Source organism: Buteo buteo, chromosome 20 (assembly GCF_964188355.1).
Source record: "Buteo buteo chromosome 20, bButBut1.hap1.1, whole genome shotgun sequence".
Taxonomy (NCBI): domain Eukaryota; kingdom Metazoa; phylum Chordata; class Aves; order Accipitriformes; family Accipitridae; genus Buteo; species Buteo buteo.
Window position 1 is genome coordinate 25,219,222 of NC_134190.1, and position 19,719 is coordinate 25,238,940.

Sequence of the window (19,719 nt, forward strand, 5' to 3'; positions counted from 1 at the left end):
ATGACTTTTTATTTATTTATATTTAATATGATTAGATACAAACGAAGAGGTCTGCTTCTGGCTTTCCTAACAAGGAAGAGTTGGATCATCAGCTAATGTTTATAAAACTGTTTTGCTTTCTGTAGTTTATACAGTTGGCTTTAAAAAAGGACTTGCAAATTAAGCTTTTATTAGGAGAAACTGTAAAGAACTTGAATCTCATGCTTTAAATTGTCATTTCCTAATAAATTAAAAAGAGGTCTTAATAACATGGTCTTCATGTTTCTACTGGTGATGATGTGTGAAGCCAGACATAGAAAGTGTCAAAGCTTTTAACAACAAACCATTGTCACTTGCTTCTAAGTAGGGTGTAATGTTAGCCCATACTGAAGCAGTGTTGGAAACTTGAAGAGCTTTAGGCACTGTAATTATCTTATGTAACCCCAAATTTATCAAAAGTTCAGGTCTAGGGATCTCATGGTGCCTTTTTAGTGCTATGACAGTGTTTGAAAGTTTTGTTAGTTTATTTTGGCATATTTTTCTCATATTGCTAAAATTTAAAATCTGGAGAAACCAGAAATGGTAGGCTGTTTTATTTGTCTTGGAAGTGAATCAAGGTTTTATTAAATAGAGCTCTTCGCTGTGTTTTCAGAGCTATAATGACTTAGTACAATGAAAACAGCTAGGTTAGGACAGAATCAAGTTCACGAGGACTATTTTTATAGGGAAGGGGGACAGGAGTTGTTGGGAAAATATCATAACAAAGAAATAGGCATTACTTGAATTGAAGTGTTTCTCTATGTTTACATGTTGTGATGGGTTTGACCCCAGCTAGCAGCTAAGCCAACACCCAGTCACTTGCTTACTTTCCCCCAGCGGGTTGTGGGAGAGATTCAGAGGGGGAAAAGAGAGGGGAAAAAAAGCTCATAGGTCTAGATTGAGAGAGTTTAATAAATGAAGAAAAAAAAGGAAAAGAGACAAGTGATGCAAAAGCGATTGCTCACCACCAACAGACTGATGCCCAGCCAGTCTTTGAGCAATGGCTACTTTGGAGAAACTTCCCCCCAGTTTTGTTGCTGAGCGGGATGTTATCACTTGCAGTGGGGTTGGACTGGATACCTTTAAAAGTCCCTCCCAACTCAAACTATTCTGTGATACGGAGTATCCCTTTGGTTAGTCCGAGTCAACTGTCCTAGCTGTGTTCCCTCCCAACTTCTTGCCCTCCCCCAGCCTGCTTGCTGATGGGGCAGTGTGAGAAACAGAGGTGGCTTTGATGCTGTGCAAGTACGGTTCAGCAATAGCCAAAACACTGGTGTGTTACCAACGCTGTTTTGGTTACATATCTAAACCATGGCATCATATGGGCTACTACCAAGAAAATTAACTCCATCCCAACTAGACCCAGTACATATCTACAACTGTTAACAGAGGATCTTTTGAGCACATGTCAAGTCTGCTTGTCAACATGTTTATTTTTCGATAAGGGAAGTATACAAGAATCTACAAGATTATTATAGAATCATGAGTGTTAGAAACTGTTAAGAAAAGACAGGTGTCCACTGATGGCATTGGATTAGAGTGAAGGAATAACTAACATGACCATCTTGTTTTATGTGAAGAAAGAAATCAGTTCAGGTATGTTCTGTCCGTGCATCATTAGGTTTTGGATATATTGCTGTATATATTTGGTCTCTGGAAACAAGTCAGAAGGCTACATTCTATACTGGAAAGAAAGGCAGCTTAACTGGTTTGGTGTCAACTGCAAGAGCTGTTAAGATGTAAATGATAGCAGAATTTTATCATGTATCCATGAAAATGGTGTATCTGATGTCTTCGTTGTGCTTTGCAAACTCCATTGCTTCAACAGTGGTGTTCTTCATGGCGATGAGGGGTTGGTGGCACCATATACTTCATGGTTGCTGTTGATGAATCCATCTTGTGCTGCTTTCTGTTCCTGGCTTCCTTGCAGAGCGAGATAAATTGAACTGACATGAGGTTTGATAGGCGAGTAATATAGCAAGTGGTAGTGCCAGTTCCATGGTTCTATGTGACAGTAATTGTAAAAGCTGAGTTTTCTATCTTATCAGTAAAAAGACCTCTTTTTACTGATAATAGTTTCTGAGATTTTTTTGTGGAACATAATTCAAAAACAGAAATTATACTTGAATTAAAATATAATTGTTATTTTGAGAGCTTCACTTTTATAACATGTTCTTGAGTTTTTAGAAATTTTTTTGACTGTCAAAAACATATAGTGTGCTATGAATTCTTACGAAATAGTTCTAGCTTTTCTCTACTGGCTAAAAACTTTCTTGTTCACTTCCAGCTGAGTCACTTTCACAAGTGACAGCAATACCACTGTAGTGAGATAACTTCTTTAAGCTTGGAACTAGTAAAATAGTAAACAAGCATGTGACATTTGGTTCTAAAACATCGTGTCTTTTCTTAGAAAGATGATATTAAGAAGTTACTGAAAGGTCCATCTGTACACTGAGAAATATTTAACAAAATGTTTTACAGAAAAACTTTTGGCTATTGTAAACATTTAGAAACACAAGTCATCATCATCATAAAAAGGCAACTGTTCTGAGAGGCAAGTAAAAGCGCTCTGTGGCTATGAAAGACATTGCTAGTGAGAGTGTTTGTAAAATTCTTGTCTTTTCCTTAAAATGATGCTTTAACCCTAAGAAGAGGTGGGGGAAAAAAAAAAAAGGATGGTCTATCTTCTTTTATTTTTCTGAATACATATTTAAATACTAAGTGTCCCTTCTTTTTCCAAACAGTTTTCTATATACACAAAACCTTTACAAAGAGTGTAGTCTTCTGCTGAAGATTTTTTTTTTTTTTTTTTTTTTTAAATCAAAATATCTTGTGCACTAAAATAGTAGTAATTTGATTTTCTGTCACTATCTATAGGTGGAGGAAGCTGGGCTTGTTTGTCATCCTCCTTGGAAACTGAAAGTTATCCAACTTTTCGAAACCCAGAGAGTAAGGCATGGATTGATGACTCTAGGACCTAGTGGTGCAGGAAAAACTGTTTGCATCCACACTTTAATGAAAGCCATGACAGGTGTGTGAGTATTTATGTTGTAAACTGTTATTAAACTGTTACATTGTAAACTTTAAACAACATTGTTTCTTCACAGAAATCCTCAATTACTTCACTGTGAGAAAATATTACTGAAAGAATCTGTTTGTGTGTTGTGAATACTAATTGTTGTGGTAGTATCTTTTAAAAGCTTGAAACTGTCTGACATTCAAGGTCATATAATACATATCCTATTTCCAATATTATGATACTTACATCAGAAGTTCTCATTCTAGAAACATTGAGAAAGAGGAATACTGTTTGGGTAGGCAGCTCAGACAAGTGATTAAAGCATCTCCCAGGTTGGGCTGAAGTAATGCTGAAACCTTCCCCTAATCATAAGTATATAGTCCTTTTTGAACACAATTCACAAAACAGGGTCTTTATCTGCAGTATAAAATAAATACTTATATCATTTGTTGCTGCTAGGAGATAGTTACTAGTTTAGGCAGGGACAAAGTCTTCAAGGGTATTCATTTTGTGTCCTGGCTGGATGCTTGAGGAGTGTGTGTTTTTTGTCCTCTGTGTTTCTAAACAAAAATATTAGTGGAAGAACTTCTGTTTGATCCTATTAAACTAAAAGTTCATAACTGGAGGAGAAAAAACATCTCTTTTGAGGTAAGCTGGTGTTATACCATTTCACAGGCTTCAGTAGGCTGCTTATACAATTTTCCAGAAATGGATGGCTTCTGTAAAAAATGGTGCAGCCAGTTTCTCATCCATGCAGTACTTAGTGTGCTTAAGAAACACTGTAAGCTCTACATGTAAGCGTAAATGTTCTGTAAAAAATGGTGCAGCCAGTTTCTCATCCATGCAGTACTTAGTGTGCTTAAGAAACACTGTAAGCTCTACATGTAAGCGTAAATGTTCCATTCAGGGAAAAAAAGCAGAAAGAACAGATAGTTGCATTATACTATTTTCCTGTATTTCTGTAGCATGGAAATGTGAACTACTACCAAGATAAAGCTGCCACAATACTTTTTTCAAGCTGATCTTCTGGCATAACCTCATGAAATTTAAAACTACGTGATTTGCCAGGCTTCTATCTTACATGTTAGTGAACTGTGATTATAATTAAGATTTTAAGATAAGCCATTTTTTTAGCTCGCTCTTTCAACATCTTATTAGTGGTGCCTGATTAAGTTTTAATATTAGCTTTTCTAAAGATGTCTGGCATAGGAGTTTTTAAGCTGTTGTTAATGCAGAAAATATAAGGGTTATATGATCATGGTATGGCTAGATGGAATTCAGCTGCCCAAGAGGCTTCACAGGGATATGCTCATATTATATACTTTGCCTATTCTAAGATGTATGCAAGTGCACAATGGGGAAAAACCAAAAAACGATCATGTGGAGGGTCTGTCTGGTATTTAGTCATTGGGTTTTAAAAAAGTGCATCGAAACCAAAGGCTTTAAAGTTTTATTGTTTGAAAAGCCTTCAAAATATTAAGCTAAACCTTGAATAAATTTCATCTTGCTGCTCTTCTGTTCCCAATGAATCTATGAAATGTGACTTATACTTTCAAAAGTTTCAGAACTTTGTTCTACTCTAAATTTTGATGGCTCCAATTAACAAATGTTGATGTATAGCAAGAGATAAGTTTTCCAAGTAAATACACAACTTCTTATAATGGTGAATGCATGTTAAACCACACATTTGGGTATAATGATTTTGAATTTGTCAAAGTTCTCTGGCTGTTGAAAAGAAATACCAAAATTAACCGATGATCTGCTTTCATAGATTGTGGACAGCCACATCGTGAAATGAGAATGAATCCTAAAGCTATAACTGCTTCACAAATGTTTGGTCGTCTTGATGTGGCAACAAATGATTGGACAGATGGAATATTTTCAACACTCTGGAGAAAAACTTTAAGAGCCAAGAAAGGTATAATGGAAAAAAATTCTCTCCAAAACAAAACAAGCTGCAGGACATCTCTCTAAAGCACATTAGCAAACTTTTTTTTTTTTTTACTTACATGGAAGCATTGGAATATTGGTGCAAGAACTTCTGTCTGTTGCACAGATTCTGTTCTAAACGCTTTGTGTTCAAACTGTGTAGTGTAGCAAATACTGTTTCACTGAATTTGCTGATCCCTCTCTTTCAAATGATAGGCCCTTGAATGGAAGAAAAGTGGAAGGTAAGAGTTAGTTCACCCAACACTGGTATACTATAAAAAATTTTGGTGCTGTCAGGATTTCTACCTGGTCTCCAGCCACCATACTAGAAGGATGTGAGTCTCCTTTGTGTCACACCTCCTGCTAGCCCTGCACATACCATAGTTCATCTCAAATGGCACTAGATAATTCTGTTTAGGCAAGCAATTTCTGCCTGAAATAATGCTGGCATATATTCTTAGAATGCTATATTAACTAAAAGAGAGACCTTGATGGTTTGATGCTAGATGGTTTCTTCCTTGTTTTGTCTGAATATTAGTATGTGACCTTATCATTAGGCCTGAAGGACTAAAGGAAAAAAAAAAAAGAGAAAATTCTAATGTTTGTTGTACTGTCAATTTTCATACAAAAATTCTTATCTTTAAGGATACAGATACTTTTAAAATAGAAAATACTTTTGGATTTAATTTTGTTGGTTTTGTTTCAAATCTAGAAAATGTAGCACCCCTGAGAATGTAGTATAGCATTAACTGTTGGTTTTTTTCTATTTTTCCCCTCAACATGAAATATAAATTAGCATACTCAATGACTTCTTCAGATTCACTGTTTGCAACACTTTGTAGTGTCTCTTTATGATGAGAACTCCAGACCATCCCGTGCCTGAGATGCCTGCACTGTAGCTATTTGCCTCAGAGGTGTGAAAGTTTCTCATCCGGATCCTTCTTGGTTGCCCTGGTTTCAGCTGGGATAGAGTTAACTGTCTCCCTAGTAGCTGGTACAGTGCTATGTTTTGAGTTCAGTGTGTGAAGAATGTTGATAACACTGATGTTTTCAGTTGTTGCTAAGTAGTGTTAGGACTATAGTCAAGGATTTTTCAGCTTCTCAAACCCAGCCAGCGAGAAAGCTGGAGGGACACAAGAAGTTGGCACAGGACACAGCCAGGACAGCTGACCCAAAGTGGCCAACAGGGTATTCCATACCATGGGACGTCCCATCTAGTATAGGAACTGGGAAGAGGGGGCAGGGGGATCGCCGCTTGGGGACTGGCTGGGTGTCAGTCGGCGGGTGGTGAGCAATTGCACTGTGCATCATTTGTACATTCCAATCCTTTCATTATTGCTGTCGTCATTTTATTAGTGTTATCATTATTAGTTTCTTCTTTTCTGTTCTATTAAACTGTTCTTATCTCAACCCACGAGTTTTACTTCTTTTCCCAATTTTCTCCCTCATCCCACTGGGTGGGTGGGGAGTGAGTGAGTGGCTGCGTGGTGCTCAGTTTCTGGCTGGTGTTAAACCACGACATCGGTTCATACCTAGCAACACCCCAAGCCACCTCGGCCTAGACAGTGCGGACTCACTCTGAAGGTGGATGAGAGTGGGACCATCTCTGACTAAAGGACCATCTAGCAATGCACAGCAGGGCTGGCTACTCCCTAGGGGATGGGGAGCCAGAAGCTAAGGCAGGCTCCCTTTCCAGCCAGGGCCTGTTGCTCACTGCCGGAGTGAGGTGAGCGGGCCAGACCCAGACCCTCCTAGGAAACAGAGGCAGGCTTTAAGATCCATTTCTGTTACTAAATGGAAAAAGCTGGGAAAACCTTCAGAGAGCTGGATCAAGTTTACAAGCAGGAGAACCAACAATAAGTATCTTCCCCTAATGGACCTCCTTTACTTAAGAAAGTGAGCATGCTATCTGAAAGAGTGATTTTTCCAGTCTTCCTTTCATTTAATCTCACTACATTTATGCAAACTCTTTGGAAATGAATGGTGGTTTTAAATAGATGTATAGTTTCTATCTTATTTATGCTGTTTTATGCAAGTTGAAATAAACCTAACTTATTACTGCAATGAAGACTGGATCCATAAAACTGTTTCACACTATTACAAACTGACATGCTGATGACACTTTATATACTGAGCAATGGATAATTATCAGTAGGTGACAAAATGAAGTACTTAATTGAAATTGAGTAATGGAAAAGGTAATTGTATTAAAAGCTGAGATTCTAGCTCTGTGTGTGAATTCAGAATGAGTTCAAAATTTGTTTGCAGAGAGAAGAAACTGGTCTTTGAAAGAAACTAGAACTTTCTTCATAGGCATTTGTATCGGTTATTTTGCTTTATAGGTGACCACATCTGGATAGTTCTTGATGGTCCAGTTGATGCTATTTGGATTGAGAACCTTAATTCTGTCCTGGATGATAACAGAACTCTAACGCTAGCAAATGGAGATCGGATACCTATGGCACCAAATTGCAAAATAGTCTTTGAACCTCATAGTATTGATAATGCTTCTCCAGCAACTGTTTCAAGGAATGGGATGGTATTCATGAGCTCATCAGTTCTCAGCTGGAGCCCTATCCTTGAGGTACAATAACTAACTGATTGTTTATGTATTGGAAGTTTTACTGATTACTTATTCAACACTTCACTGTTGTTACTTTAGGACCTAATTTTGTGACTTTTGTTGTAAAATGCATTTTACACTGTATAAAGTTAGAGGTCAGTATTTAATATAGCAATGTTTCTGGTATTTTATACAAGAGTGAATAATGTAATGTTTTCAGGAACATAGTCAACTTATTGCACTTTTAAAAACACGGGTATTTCACTTTGGGCCAAATTTGTAATTCAAGGTATTTTATACAATTGAAGAGCAACTCGGTTGTCAAAATACCAACTACCTGGCAGCCCCTAATACAGCTTCAGACCAAGGAAGAATAAAGAGTAAACAGGCTGATTCAGGAGTCCAGAAATCCTCAAGAAAACACAAGTTCTCGTGATATTTCTTAAAATTAATTGCAGTTGGGATTTAGAACCAGAAATGAAGTCAATGCAGCATCAAAGTGTTGATGTTCTTACCTGGTTAAGTTGTCTGTTAACATTTCTAGAAGCAAAATGTCTGAAGAACCAAGCAGTGGTTACTCTGTCTCTGGCATGGAATGAATGAGTGGGAAAAACAGAACACGTTATAGGTGTGTTTTGGAGGGAAGAACAGCATTTAGCAATATTCAAATTTCAAAGTGATATATAAAGTGAGTTTTTTCTTGTATGTCATCTTTCATCTTCCAAAAACCAGAAAAATTAAATCCTTATGTTGACTGAATGCTGGTCATGATACAGTGAATCACACATTTAGAGACTTGAGCATACAATGTTTTTTTTTCGTGTAGCAAATATCTTGGTAAAGATGAAACGTAAGAGTTCCCAAGAATCTACATAATGCTCTGTAATAATATATTTCAGCAAAACTTTCAGCATTTAATTCCAGTTGTGTCCCCTTTTGAGAAAACAACAGAGACAATAGCAGTAAAAAAAGTTTGTTTCTGAGTATCTTTTTCTTTAATGGTAAGCCCTATATTGCCTTAGAAATTCATTGAAGTAGGCTCCTCAGGATTAAGACTTTTTAAAAAATTAAATTAAAAGAAATATTAATTTATTTTCTCTTTATTTTTCTCTTGTCTAGTCAGTCTTACTGAGAATATTTTGTTGACGTTACTTTGCTTTGATGAAATGTGGACTGTCTCATGCGTATCAAAAATTAAAACTTTCTTCCTTGTGGCTAAGGCACTGATTCCTGTCATCATAGAGAAAATTACTTTATTACCTTCTCCTGAAACCCAATTTAATATACCTTTCTTCTGTCTAATCCCAAATTAATGTTTCTTCATATGGGCTTTAAACTTTAATTTTAAGCTAGGAATAATTTAGTCTTTCTGTTTATGAAATCAGAACATCGTCCAGGCCCTTGTAGCCTAAATACCTCCCTGTTTGCAGACTCAAAAGAACAAAACTTCACAGGTTACTATGAGCTGGCAGACTGAATTTTACTGTCTTCCTTTCTACAAAGTATCGCATTAACAAGTTTTTTTAATAATTTTTAAAATGAATATTTCACAGTCTCATTTATTCGTTTCATTTTCCAAATCAAATAGAATACCAGTGGAAAATACAACTAATGCTCAAGTAAGACAGTGTTGCTTAACAAGCCAGATGAAAATACAGTTGGATTCATATTAACTTTCAGATGTTAGTAGTTGAGGAAGCCTTTTGTAATGATTACTCTGTATTATTCTCAGATTTCTTACTGTATTAACCCATAAAGCTTCTCTTGCTTCTAAGTGTTGTATAGCTTGCTTGTTTATAACCAGATTCCTTCTCCGTAAATCCCCGATGTGTCTGGCAGTGGAGAAGTTGACATGCCATGGGGCATGGTCTAGGGCAGTGCCTAGAACAACTGTCCTTAGTGTATCGGAGGTTTCAGCAGAGGTGGAAATTGAGAGAGAGACGGTACGCTGCTGCCCAAGCCCTGGGTGGCCAGCGGTGCCTGATGCCTTTTCCTGGGGCTGGAGACAGTGGAGCGCCGCCCCTCCCCCCCAGGGAAGTGTGCCCTGGGCATGGAGTTACCAGGTGAAGGAGCTGTGGGAAGGGGTGCGAAGACGTGTGTGCCTTCAGGGAGAGTAAACAGTTCAGCAGGATCTCCGCAGAGACACTGCAGACTCAAGATCCCTAGCCCAGTAATAGAAAAGAGATGGATTGAGAGACTGCATTCAAAGCTTTGCTCAACAGAAACTATCAAGATGAGGAAGACTGTAAACTTGTGATTTCTGGCAACAGAAGTGAGGTTTCCTTTCCACCTGCAGATCTGAAATGGTAGGTCAGGTATAATGCCCTGAGAATAGGTGAGGAGCAGCAAGATTCACTAGGGGAGGCATCAGAACCTGGCTTAGCCTTAGCCATTTAAGAGGAAAAGGAGTGTGACTGTCATCAGAGACTCTCTCCTATGATGGAGGCACCCATGTGCTGTGATTTGTTGCCTGTGGAGGTTTGCTGTTTGTGAAGGTCTAGGGGTTGCTGCAGAAGGCTGTTACCGTATTTCTCTAGGAGTGCCTAGAGCCTTTCCCTTTTAGAATGAAATTAAATCATACAGAGCTGGCTGTTCAATCACAGCTACTTAGCAATACTCGAGAATCATTGCTAATTCATTTGATAGGTTTCTTTGCCAAGTCTAAAATGTTTGCATTCTTAATAGAAAAAAAAAGTGTTTAATAAGTTTCCTAAAAATTTGGCTGTTACTGAAGTTTTAACAATGCAAATACATGCAGTCAACACAAGTGCCTTGTGTATATGAATGGAAGGCTTTACTTTTTCTTTTTTTTTTTTTAAATAATATGGATACTCGAGAAAGTCCAAGTGTAAATTATGCATCTAGGACAATGGCTGCCATAAGATTCTGCTTGTGTTGTTCCTTTCTGTACTTGGAGCACTGCATAGGGCCTGTGATGATAGGTTCTTGCAGCTCTGCCTCCTCGTATTGGTTAATTTGCAGGCAACAACTTCTTGAATGTTTCAGTTTAAATTGAGCTATAGATTCAGCTGCAAAGACAGTAAAAAACAAACAAAAGCATTTTATTTTGCCTTATCAGTCATGATTTGCCTCCTCACTTTGAAGGGATATGCAGGCTAAATGAGTTGTGTTGAAGTGTTGCATGAAAGTAGTTTCACTTAATCCATGACCTTATGCTTCTAATGTATTTCAGTGGTAGCAACAGTCAAAAAGAAAAGAAGAACCTGTTTTTTTCTTTTTTTTTTTTCTTTTGGATACCACAAAACAAATTATGTTCATTTCAGCCATGAAACGTGCCTTCCAACCTCCCTTCCTCTCCCCCCCCCAAAATTGGCTATAAAATTGCAACCTATAGCTATTTATCATTTGAGCCAATAGCATTTATTTGGGTTTTGTTTGATTTGGTTTTACTTCATAAATAAAATATCTTGATGGCTCTTTCAGTACATCTTCCTTTAAATCTGTGTTGTAGTGCGATATACTACATAGTCCCAGCAGATCAGGGTAGATGTTAATCTTGCTTTGTTCACTAGAGGATTTCCTTACTTTTGTAATAGAATTAAATGGAGTTTTCTTTCTTTAGTTCCTAATTCTCAGATGTACAATGAAACATAGTATTTGTTGATATTTCAGAAGAAGTTCGAAAAATATTTAACAACAAATACAAATTGCTCAGGAAGTTGTATATATTTAGATTTCACATCCTTACAATTTATAAACAACTAAATATAGCAGCCTATTGGGATGTAATATCATGACATAAGCAATTTCCAAATTCAGTGAAATAGATCTCAACCTTTTCATATTGCTGTTCTTGTCTGACATGCTTCTTAAGCAGCTTTTGCAAAGTGATCTGAGGTATTTGATCTGTCACTCATCAACCTCCTCCAAAGAAAAAACATCTTACCAACTTTTCTACTTATCTCTACTATTTTCTGAACAGCTGGTGAAGTTCCAGATATCTATTTTAAGTAGTTCTGCCATTTAATCTTTAGCACTTTGTTTTCCACCTACCTGTTTCTAGAAAGCTTTTTCATATATCTACCTATTTGTAATCAGTCCCAGAGTTTACTTATTTTAGGCAGTAAAAGATAGACTTTCAAAAGATTATGAAGGTAGAAGTATAGAGAAGAATCACAGAAGCACAAAATAGTTGAGGTTGGAAGGGACCTCTGGAGATCGTGCAGTTGATTACACCTCACTCAAAGCAGAGTCGACTAGGGTAGGTTGCTTGGGACTGTGACCTGTTGAGTTTTGAGATGGAGACTCCAGAAACTCACTGAGAAGCCTGTTACAGTGTTTGACCACCCTCACAACAACAACAAAAGAAGTTTTTTCTGATGTTTAGATGGAAGTTATTTGATTTCAGTTTGTGCCAAATTTTAGTTTGAATTTTGGGGAAGAGTCCGCAAGTGTTTTTGCTGATGAGTGTATTTTATGCAGGAAATAAATTCATGCCATGTAAATGAGAAGCATTCTGCCACACAAATGAGAGAAAGCTTCTAGGTAACTCAAAGAAGTAGGTTACTACTTTGAGCTAAAGGCATCAAAGAACAAATCCTGTTCTGTGATCTTGAGAAATAGGTAGTTTTAATTAGGTTTTGTTTATCCAGCATTACAGATACTGAGATGCATAAAAATCCCCACTACACACACCAGTAGACATCCCCGTGTGAAATCCTAACTTTTTTTCTGCAGCTGCCAGATGTTTCTGGGGTGCCCTCTATCACTGCTAGAAACTAATGTTGTGCAGAATAAATCAAACTTGTGTTCAGTACATATGATCGTCTTTCTTTGCAGAGATGTTGTATATCTTAAACAGCCATTGTGATTAAAAAAAAATTTGAAAAGAATTATTTTTGTGCAGTTGAAAACTTTAAAGGGCTTTTTTTCTTCAGTATCTGTGTTTTACATCTAGTAGGAGTTATGCATACTTGAGTAAAGTTTGACCTCCTGCTGGCCAAACCCTGCCCAACAGGCAGGGAATCTGAACCCCCAAAAAAGAAATCAACTTTCCATGCTTGCTGTACCTTTTGAATTACTACAGCTGAATTTACTGAGACTCGCATTGGGAACTATATTTATTTTCTCACCATGCTTTGCAACAGGGATTTTTGAAAAGACGTTCCTTCCAAGAGGCTGAAGTTCTACGTCAGCTGTATTCTTCGTCATTCCCAGACTTATACCGCTTCAGCATTCAGTCTCTGCAATGGAAGACTGAGATGTTGGAAGCCTTTGTGATTATGCAGAGCATTAATATGCTGCAGGGCCTTATCCCACCTAAGGTAAAGTCATGTAGATTTTTTTGTATTTACTTAATCTAACAGAGATAATTTTAAATCATGAGATTACATAGAGAAGAGATTCTTTGATGACTTGGAATATAAATGAAGATGCAGGTTAGTAAGGAATACCTTCCTTTTTTAGAAAATAATAGCTAGGATGCGCCCTCTTTCACATCTGGATTTGATGTTAAGCACTGACATGTAGCATGTGTCAGAAAGCACGTTTATTTCAGGGTTTTTTTGGTGGATTGTTATCAGATTATAAACTAGAACTTGAATCAAATGCTGTAATGGTTGATTACAACTGGTATTTACAGGCTGCTTTTCTATATTTTGTGGTCTACTTGATATTGATTCGGTCTGTTCTTTGATGAAGACGTCAGTAAATTTAAACATGACTGAAGGCTTTTAACCTGATGTTACTAATGATTATGAAGTAGAATTTTCAGGCTATTGAAAATAAAAACCTAACTCAATCCTTCAGGAGCAAGGAGGGGAGTTGACTCCAAAATACCTGGAAAGGCTGTACGTCTTCTCTCTTATGTGGAGTGTAGGAGCATTACTAGAACTGGAAGACAGATGCAAAATGGAGCACTGGCTTCGAAACCATGCAACAATAAAACTTGATCTTCCCTGTATCCCAGAAGGCAGTGAAGATACCATGTTCGATTATTATGTGGCATATGACGGTTAGTAACCCAGCTGGGTGGTATGGGGTAAAACTTAAACGTAATCTTAAAATTGTGCTGCTTTCAGAGAATTAATTCAGAAGGTTTTTGTAGCTTACCTTCTTTTGTGTTCCTTGGCAAGTTTTGTTTTACAGCTACACTTTACTGGTGATGTCGTATAAAGCTTTTTCCCTGTTTCCTGTGAGAAATCAGAATGTGGCTATATTGCTACAGAAAGCTGCATGGACTTTGTGATGATGAATTGTCAAGTGAACAAAAATAGGCAAGCTTTGTCCTTGTCATAATTTATGTAGGAAAGAGGAGTAAGCCTCTTAGATCCAACCTGAGAGAGTCTATGATTGTATGATTCTGTAACTTTGGTCTGAATTTACAAAGTGGGATTACTGTATGTGAGACAGAGGCACTCATAGATGGGTTAACTCTATGAAAAATAAAAGAAGCGATGATGCCTTATATTTCTAAAACATTAGCTTTGTTTCTTTCTTATTAGGTAAATGGATGCACTGGGATACACGTGTTGAAGAGTATGTATATCCCAGTAGCAGCACTCCAGAGTATGGCTCCATTCTTGTACCTAATGTTGACAATGTGAGAATGGATTTCCTTATTGAAACCATCGCAAAGCAGGGCAAGGTACTTTGTCTATATTTAACATTTAAATAGTGCTAACAGTACATGTAATAAAGTTTTTGAATTAGAAATGTAATATTATATTATTGAAAGGAAGAACTTTTTTTTTTTTTTTTTTTTTAACATAAAATGGTGATTCCAGGAGGTACATTCATGTAAATATGCTTGAACTCTTGAATACTCACTGCTTCTGGACTTTTTTGTCTTCCCCTCACCCATCTGTTCTGTAGTGTAAATAACCGTAATTACAGCTGAGATCAGGTCAGAACAGAATCAATCTTTTCATGTAGCTGTTGGAGAGGGGGCAGCACACAGGGCAGCCTTGTGCCAGGCTCTGCTGATATGAACTCTGCTCACATAGGGCAGTTACAGAGTTTATGTACCTTTAGGTTATGCAACCTGTTCTTCACCAAAACCATGTCAGATAAGCAGGATATGGTAAACAATAACAGTCATTAAAATCTTTCAGATACTGAGACTCTAGATGGTACATTCTTTTTGAAATATTCAGCTCCTTTTACGAATAATCCATTGCTTTGTTAGTTAAATCGTGCTGAGTGACATGACGAGATATTAACTATTTTGCTTTCACATGTGCCTTGTTGAGAATTCACTTTACATAACTTTTCTAGTTTTATTTCAGTTTAAAAGATCAATGGGATTGCTGAGGCTTTGCCAAGACACCCAGTTCTTGTGTTTCATCTTATTTCAATGTTGTCTTTGTCTAGGCTGTCCTACTAATTGGTGAGCAAGGAACTGCAAAGACTGTTATCATCAAAGGTTTTATGTCAAAATATAACCCTGAAAACCACACAGCTAAGAGTTTGAATTTTTCATCTGCAACTACCCCATTAATTTTCCAGGTATAGTAGTCATTCACTTTCTAATACAATGTAACTGGATTCAGAGATTGTTCTGAGAATTTGCGAGGAGGATGCTTCTGAAAGTAGTTTGTTTAATTGAAAATGAGTGCAGAAACAAATAAGCACCTGCTCAAAAGGACTCTGTCCTGACACGTGACTTAAAAGATTTCTGTAAAAACCATGTTCCCTTCAACTTCTTTGGTACTTACTGAGCTGTTCTTGGACTGTTACAATACCTTGCATATTACTTACTTCATCACATTTAATGTTTTTATGTCAAATGTATCAGTTCTCACTAATTGGGTAGAGCTGTCAGTGGCTTCCTTCAGATTCACTAAAAGCCGTGAGTAAAATAAGTGCTACCCACAACAATCTGTCATAAAAAGTGTGCTGTCTGCAATTTAAATTTCAGTAGATTAAATTACTCATTAAAAAGGTAACACATGCAGTGCAGCTGCTCTAAATAGAACTATGAATACTTAAATCCTGAACTGTGCTGCCTGTCCAAATTTCTACTGAGCTACTTTGAATTATTTCAAGTTTCTTTTAACCTGCTGGCAATATATATGGGAAATATTTTTAATGTGGTTTGGTATGCCAAGCCGAAGCACTGTCTGTGCTTTAATCAGAAGTGCTGTCTATAAGATTGATGCATCATCTGTCATCTGGCTCTATAGTATAGTAGAAACTATTAACATGTTTAATATACAAGTATGTAATTCTGGTCTTATTTTTCTTAGTATATTCCTTTATTTATTGGGCTACATAAACAAAAAGTAGTGTCGGTACATCTGTTTTAATAAAATAGGTGTCAAGTTTATTGACAATAGATGATAGTCTATTGATGATCAAGACATCTGAAATAGATGTGCAAGTCTAACAGTCAAGTCTCTGATAACAATCTAAACCAAAGCACTGTCTGTTATGGCACATGTGCTTTTAAATTGCTCTGCCTTTCTAAAATCTTGGTCTAACTGATGCCACTTGTGTAAGAAGGCTTTCCAGGCTACTGTACAGGAGCCTAGGCACAATGTAAGAATGCAGATATTTAGATTTGCACTGAAGAGTAACTATGAATGGTTAAGTGAGCTTTCACTTGGTATAGAATAAATAAAAACTGAACCTTAAGAAGAACAGAGCAATGGAAAGATGATGGGAAGAAAAGTAGTTGTAAGTCTTCTATTAAGCAAAGTTATTTTGTCAAGTCTGTTTATGTATGTGACTTTAATTATCACTGTATGCTTTTATGAAGTACATTGATGTCTGCTGGAAAGGTCTTTAAGAATCACATCTTTCAGATCTGACAGATTGTTAGTTTAATCTTTATTGCTAGTAACCATCAATTTTGGTGATAAATGAATAAAATGAAAAAAAAGTTTGATATGGTTTTGAAATCATGAAACTGTTAGGCATGGTTGTCTACACTAGACATTTGTTATGTCTGATACTGACCTAATGCTGTATAGTGTGAGATTTCAGTCATTCTAGTTGGACTTGTGCAATTAGCTCCAGCAGAGGTGTTGTCTAAACCTTCCTTAGTAAAATTCTGTGTAACAAAACTGTCAATATGTTTAATTGATTGAATCATGTATGAAAGGAAGGGCTCTTTGTAACTATGCTAATAATTGCTTTTTCAACAGCGTACAATAGAAAGTTATGTGGACAAGCGCATGGGCACAACTTATGGTCCGCCTGCAGGCAAAAAGATGACTGTCTTCATTGATGATGTGAATATGCCCATAATAAATGAATGGGGAGATCAGGTTAGTTTGTAAAAGAGGAAATAAGAAGGCAAAAGATATTTTCTTTCTTTCTTTGCTGCACTGTAAAACTGGCTACTGTTCTTAATCAGGCAGTAGGGGGGTGAATTTGATATTGTAGTGCTTAATTTTTAAAGAACCCGTCTAGTTTTATATTGTCATGAATTAATTGAAAATAAATATACTGACTACCAGAAGCAGTTTGAGTACTCCTTAAAATATGCCTGTATAATTTTAATAGTTTTTTACCAACACTCGTATTTTAATTAAAAAATATTTAAAACATAAAAAAAATTTACAAGAAAAAAACCTTTGGCACACAAATCATGATAGCAAACTGCCTGTGTGGACAATAATTAAAATACTGTGAGTGCTGAGAGGCAAGAAGTGACTTCTCAGCTTTAGAAAAAATGGAAGTAATAATTATGTATGTAGTCAAGATTGTTCTGCAGTATATTGCCTTGGAAACTAATGTTAGCATTTCTAGAGAAGTGTAGTTGTATAATGTACTGTCTGTGGGATGTTCTCAGCTGGTCAAACAGAAAAGCGAGGGGTCCATTTATGACTAAGGAAAGGAATCTTGTATTCTTTTGTATGGAAATAATTCTGTGTTTGCAGCTTGAAAAACCATGTTTGTGATTGCTGCATGTGGAAATTTTGTCAAAATATTTGGCAGTAAATGCAATATGTGAAGATGCATCACTTTGGGCTTGATGAGAACAAACTGGAAATTTTGGGTTAAAAGGGGAGAAGTATTTCCAATACAACAGTACTGGAAGTCATGCAGCCTTCAAGTGAGAATGAATTGAAGTATGAAGGATTATTCTAAGCTAGGGATTCCTCTCTACTCCCAGGACTTTTGCCCATAGATACTACCAATAAAAATAACAGTCTAAATATGTTTATTCCTAGCAGTGCATTTTTCTCCTGAAGCAAATAAGCAGGGGGTTGGGGGAGAAAATAATGGTATGCTCCTTATTAGGTCTTTCAAGTACACAAGTATGTTTTGTATTTCATTTAGTTTTCTGCATAATATTCTGTTATGTAATACCTGGTTATTTTACAGGTCACTAATGAGATAGTTAGGCAGCTGATGGAACAGAATGGACTGTATAACCTGGAAAAGCCTGGTGAATTTACCAACATTGTGGACATTCAGTTTTTGGCTGCCATGATCCACCCTGGAGGAGGTCGCAATGACATTCCACAAAGGCTCAAGAGACAATTTTCTGTGTTCAACTGTACTCTGCCTTCTAATTCTTCCATTGACAAAATTTTCGGTAAAGGGAAAATAGCTTTGTATCTATCCCATTTTTGAAAATGGTAGTCGATTTTTCCTTATCCCTCTATTTATAAACATTATGATTAAAATAGAGACTTTTTCCCACTCTGATTTGCTTACCAGCACATTTTCCTTCAGTAATCACTCCCCACCTGCAACTTCAGCAAACTGTAAGTTTTTCAGGTCCAGTGACATCTCTGAAATCTCTTGGTATGCTAAGTATTAGGAAGGACAGCATGAAGGCCATTCCTAGTTTTAGTGACAATGCTGCAGAGTTGCTAAGCTGCTACTGGTGCTAAAAATGAGTGACTAATGACTAGACTTTCACAAATGACAGGATCATATTGGTCTCAGAAGAGATTAGCTATTCACAGGCTGTGGAAGCTATTTTGGTAGATGAAAGAACATTTTTAACAGACAGTAAATGAAAAGCTAAATACCCAGTGAGCTGGTGGCAGGATGGTGTTAAGACCAGGTGAATCAAGATTTGAATAAAGACTGGAAAGCCGTTTCAACAAATTAGAAAAGGTTTGGGGGATTAAAAAAAGAAAACAATTAAGAAGATCATAGCTCTTGCTGTTGCACTAGTGTGTTTTACAAAAATCTTTCATTGGCAGTTCTTTTTTTCACAGGTGTAATTGGAGAAGGGCACTATTGTAGTGAGCGGGGATTTTCAGATGATGTGAAGAAAACAGTAGCCAGATTGGTTCCACTGACACGCAGGCTGTGGCAGATTACCAAGCTAAAAATGTTGCCCACACCAGCCAAGTTCCATTATGTCTTCAACCTTCGAGACCTCTCAAGAATTTGGCAAGGAATGCTGAACACTGCGTCAGAAGTGATCAGTGAACCAAAGGCAAGTGCAGCACATCAGTGGCTTTGTTATAATGAGTGTATAATTAGTGTAGCAAAGAGGATGAAGAGTCTAACTTCTTGGCATTTGAGTTTGCTTTAGAAAAATATAATTTCTATTAAAAAAGTTTTTCAGCATTTTTTTTGAGGCAAAGACATTTTAGTCTGGCTTTTATAGTGCCAACTGAAATGACAACTTTGTTTCACAGCTGTAACAAAACCCACTTCTTTTGGCAGAAGAGGGTTTGCTTCTATCTGCTTGTTCTATTATTGACAAATGCTAGCTTGTTTGAAAGGATCAAGCAAAGAAGATCATGAGAAGAAATGAACTTATTTTACCCCCGTGAAAATGTGTATGTATTGATTAAAAAAACCAAACAGTTCCCCTCTCTCCACTAGTGTCTTGAGGCTTTCAGTCACTGCCTAGTATCTGTCTAACAAATGATTTCTGCCTTACAGTTTAAAAGGAAGAAGTAGTAATGAGTAATAGTGACTTCCCCCCCCAATCGACCTTTCTTCCAGAAAAGCTCAATACTTTATGCATCATTTCTTTTGTAATTATTTTAAGGAAAAGTCATTTAGTGTTTTGAGCACTGAAACATGAAGTGCTGCAAAAGCAGTGTTTACGGTAATCATGGAAAATTTGTTATACATTTGGGTTATATAATCACTTCATCTTTAATGTACTTCCCTGCTTCTTGAATAAGCTCCTGAATTCTACTACATCTAAAATTCCAATTTCAGAATCGATTTTAATTTCTGAAGATAAAAATATACAGCACTAAGATGATTATATGTATTTTCTCAATTAATGTCTTCTGAAGTAAAA

General features: G+C 36.7%; 1 protein-coding gene across 2 annotated transcripts in view; it reads left to right on the top strand.

Moving 5' to 3' along the window:
- DNAH5 (dynein axonemal heavy chain 5) overlaps nucleotides 1–19,719 on the top strand; it is a 124,564-nt gene that overhangs the window by 58,136 nt on the left and 46,709 nt on the right. For both annotated transcript variants that reach the window (XM_075052488.1, XM_075052487.1), the window contains exons 41-50: nucleotides 2,896–3,049; nucleotides 4,809–4,955; nucleotides 7,309–7,550; nucleotides 12,638–12,814; nucleotides 13,299–13,503; nucleotides 13,994–14,136; nucleotides 14,862–14,996; nucleotides 16,637–16,759; nucleotides 17,823–18,036; nucleotides 18,671–18,894. In XM_075052488.1, the coding sequence (XP_074908589.1) occupies nucleotides 2,896–3,049; nucleotides 4,809–4,955; nucleotides 7,309–7,550; nucleotides 12,638–12,814; nucleotides 13,299–13,503; nucleotides 13,994–14,136; nucleotides 14,862–14,996; nucleotides 16,637–16,759; nucleotides 17,823–18,036; nucleotides 18,671–18,894 (1,764 nt within the window). The remainder of the gene's footprint in view (nucleotides 1–2,895; nucleotides 3,050–4,808; nucleotides 4,956–7,308; nucleotides 7,551–12,637; nucleotides 12,815–13,298; nucleotides 13,504–13,993; nucleotides 14,137–14,861; nucleotides 14,997–16,636; nucleotides 16,760–17,822; nucleotides 18,037–18,670; nucleotides 18,895–19,719) is intronic.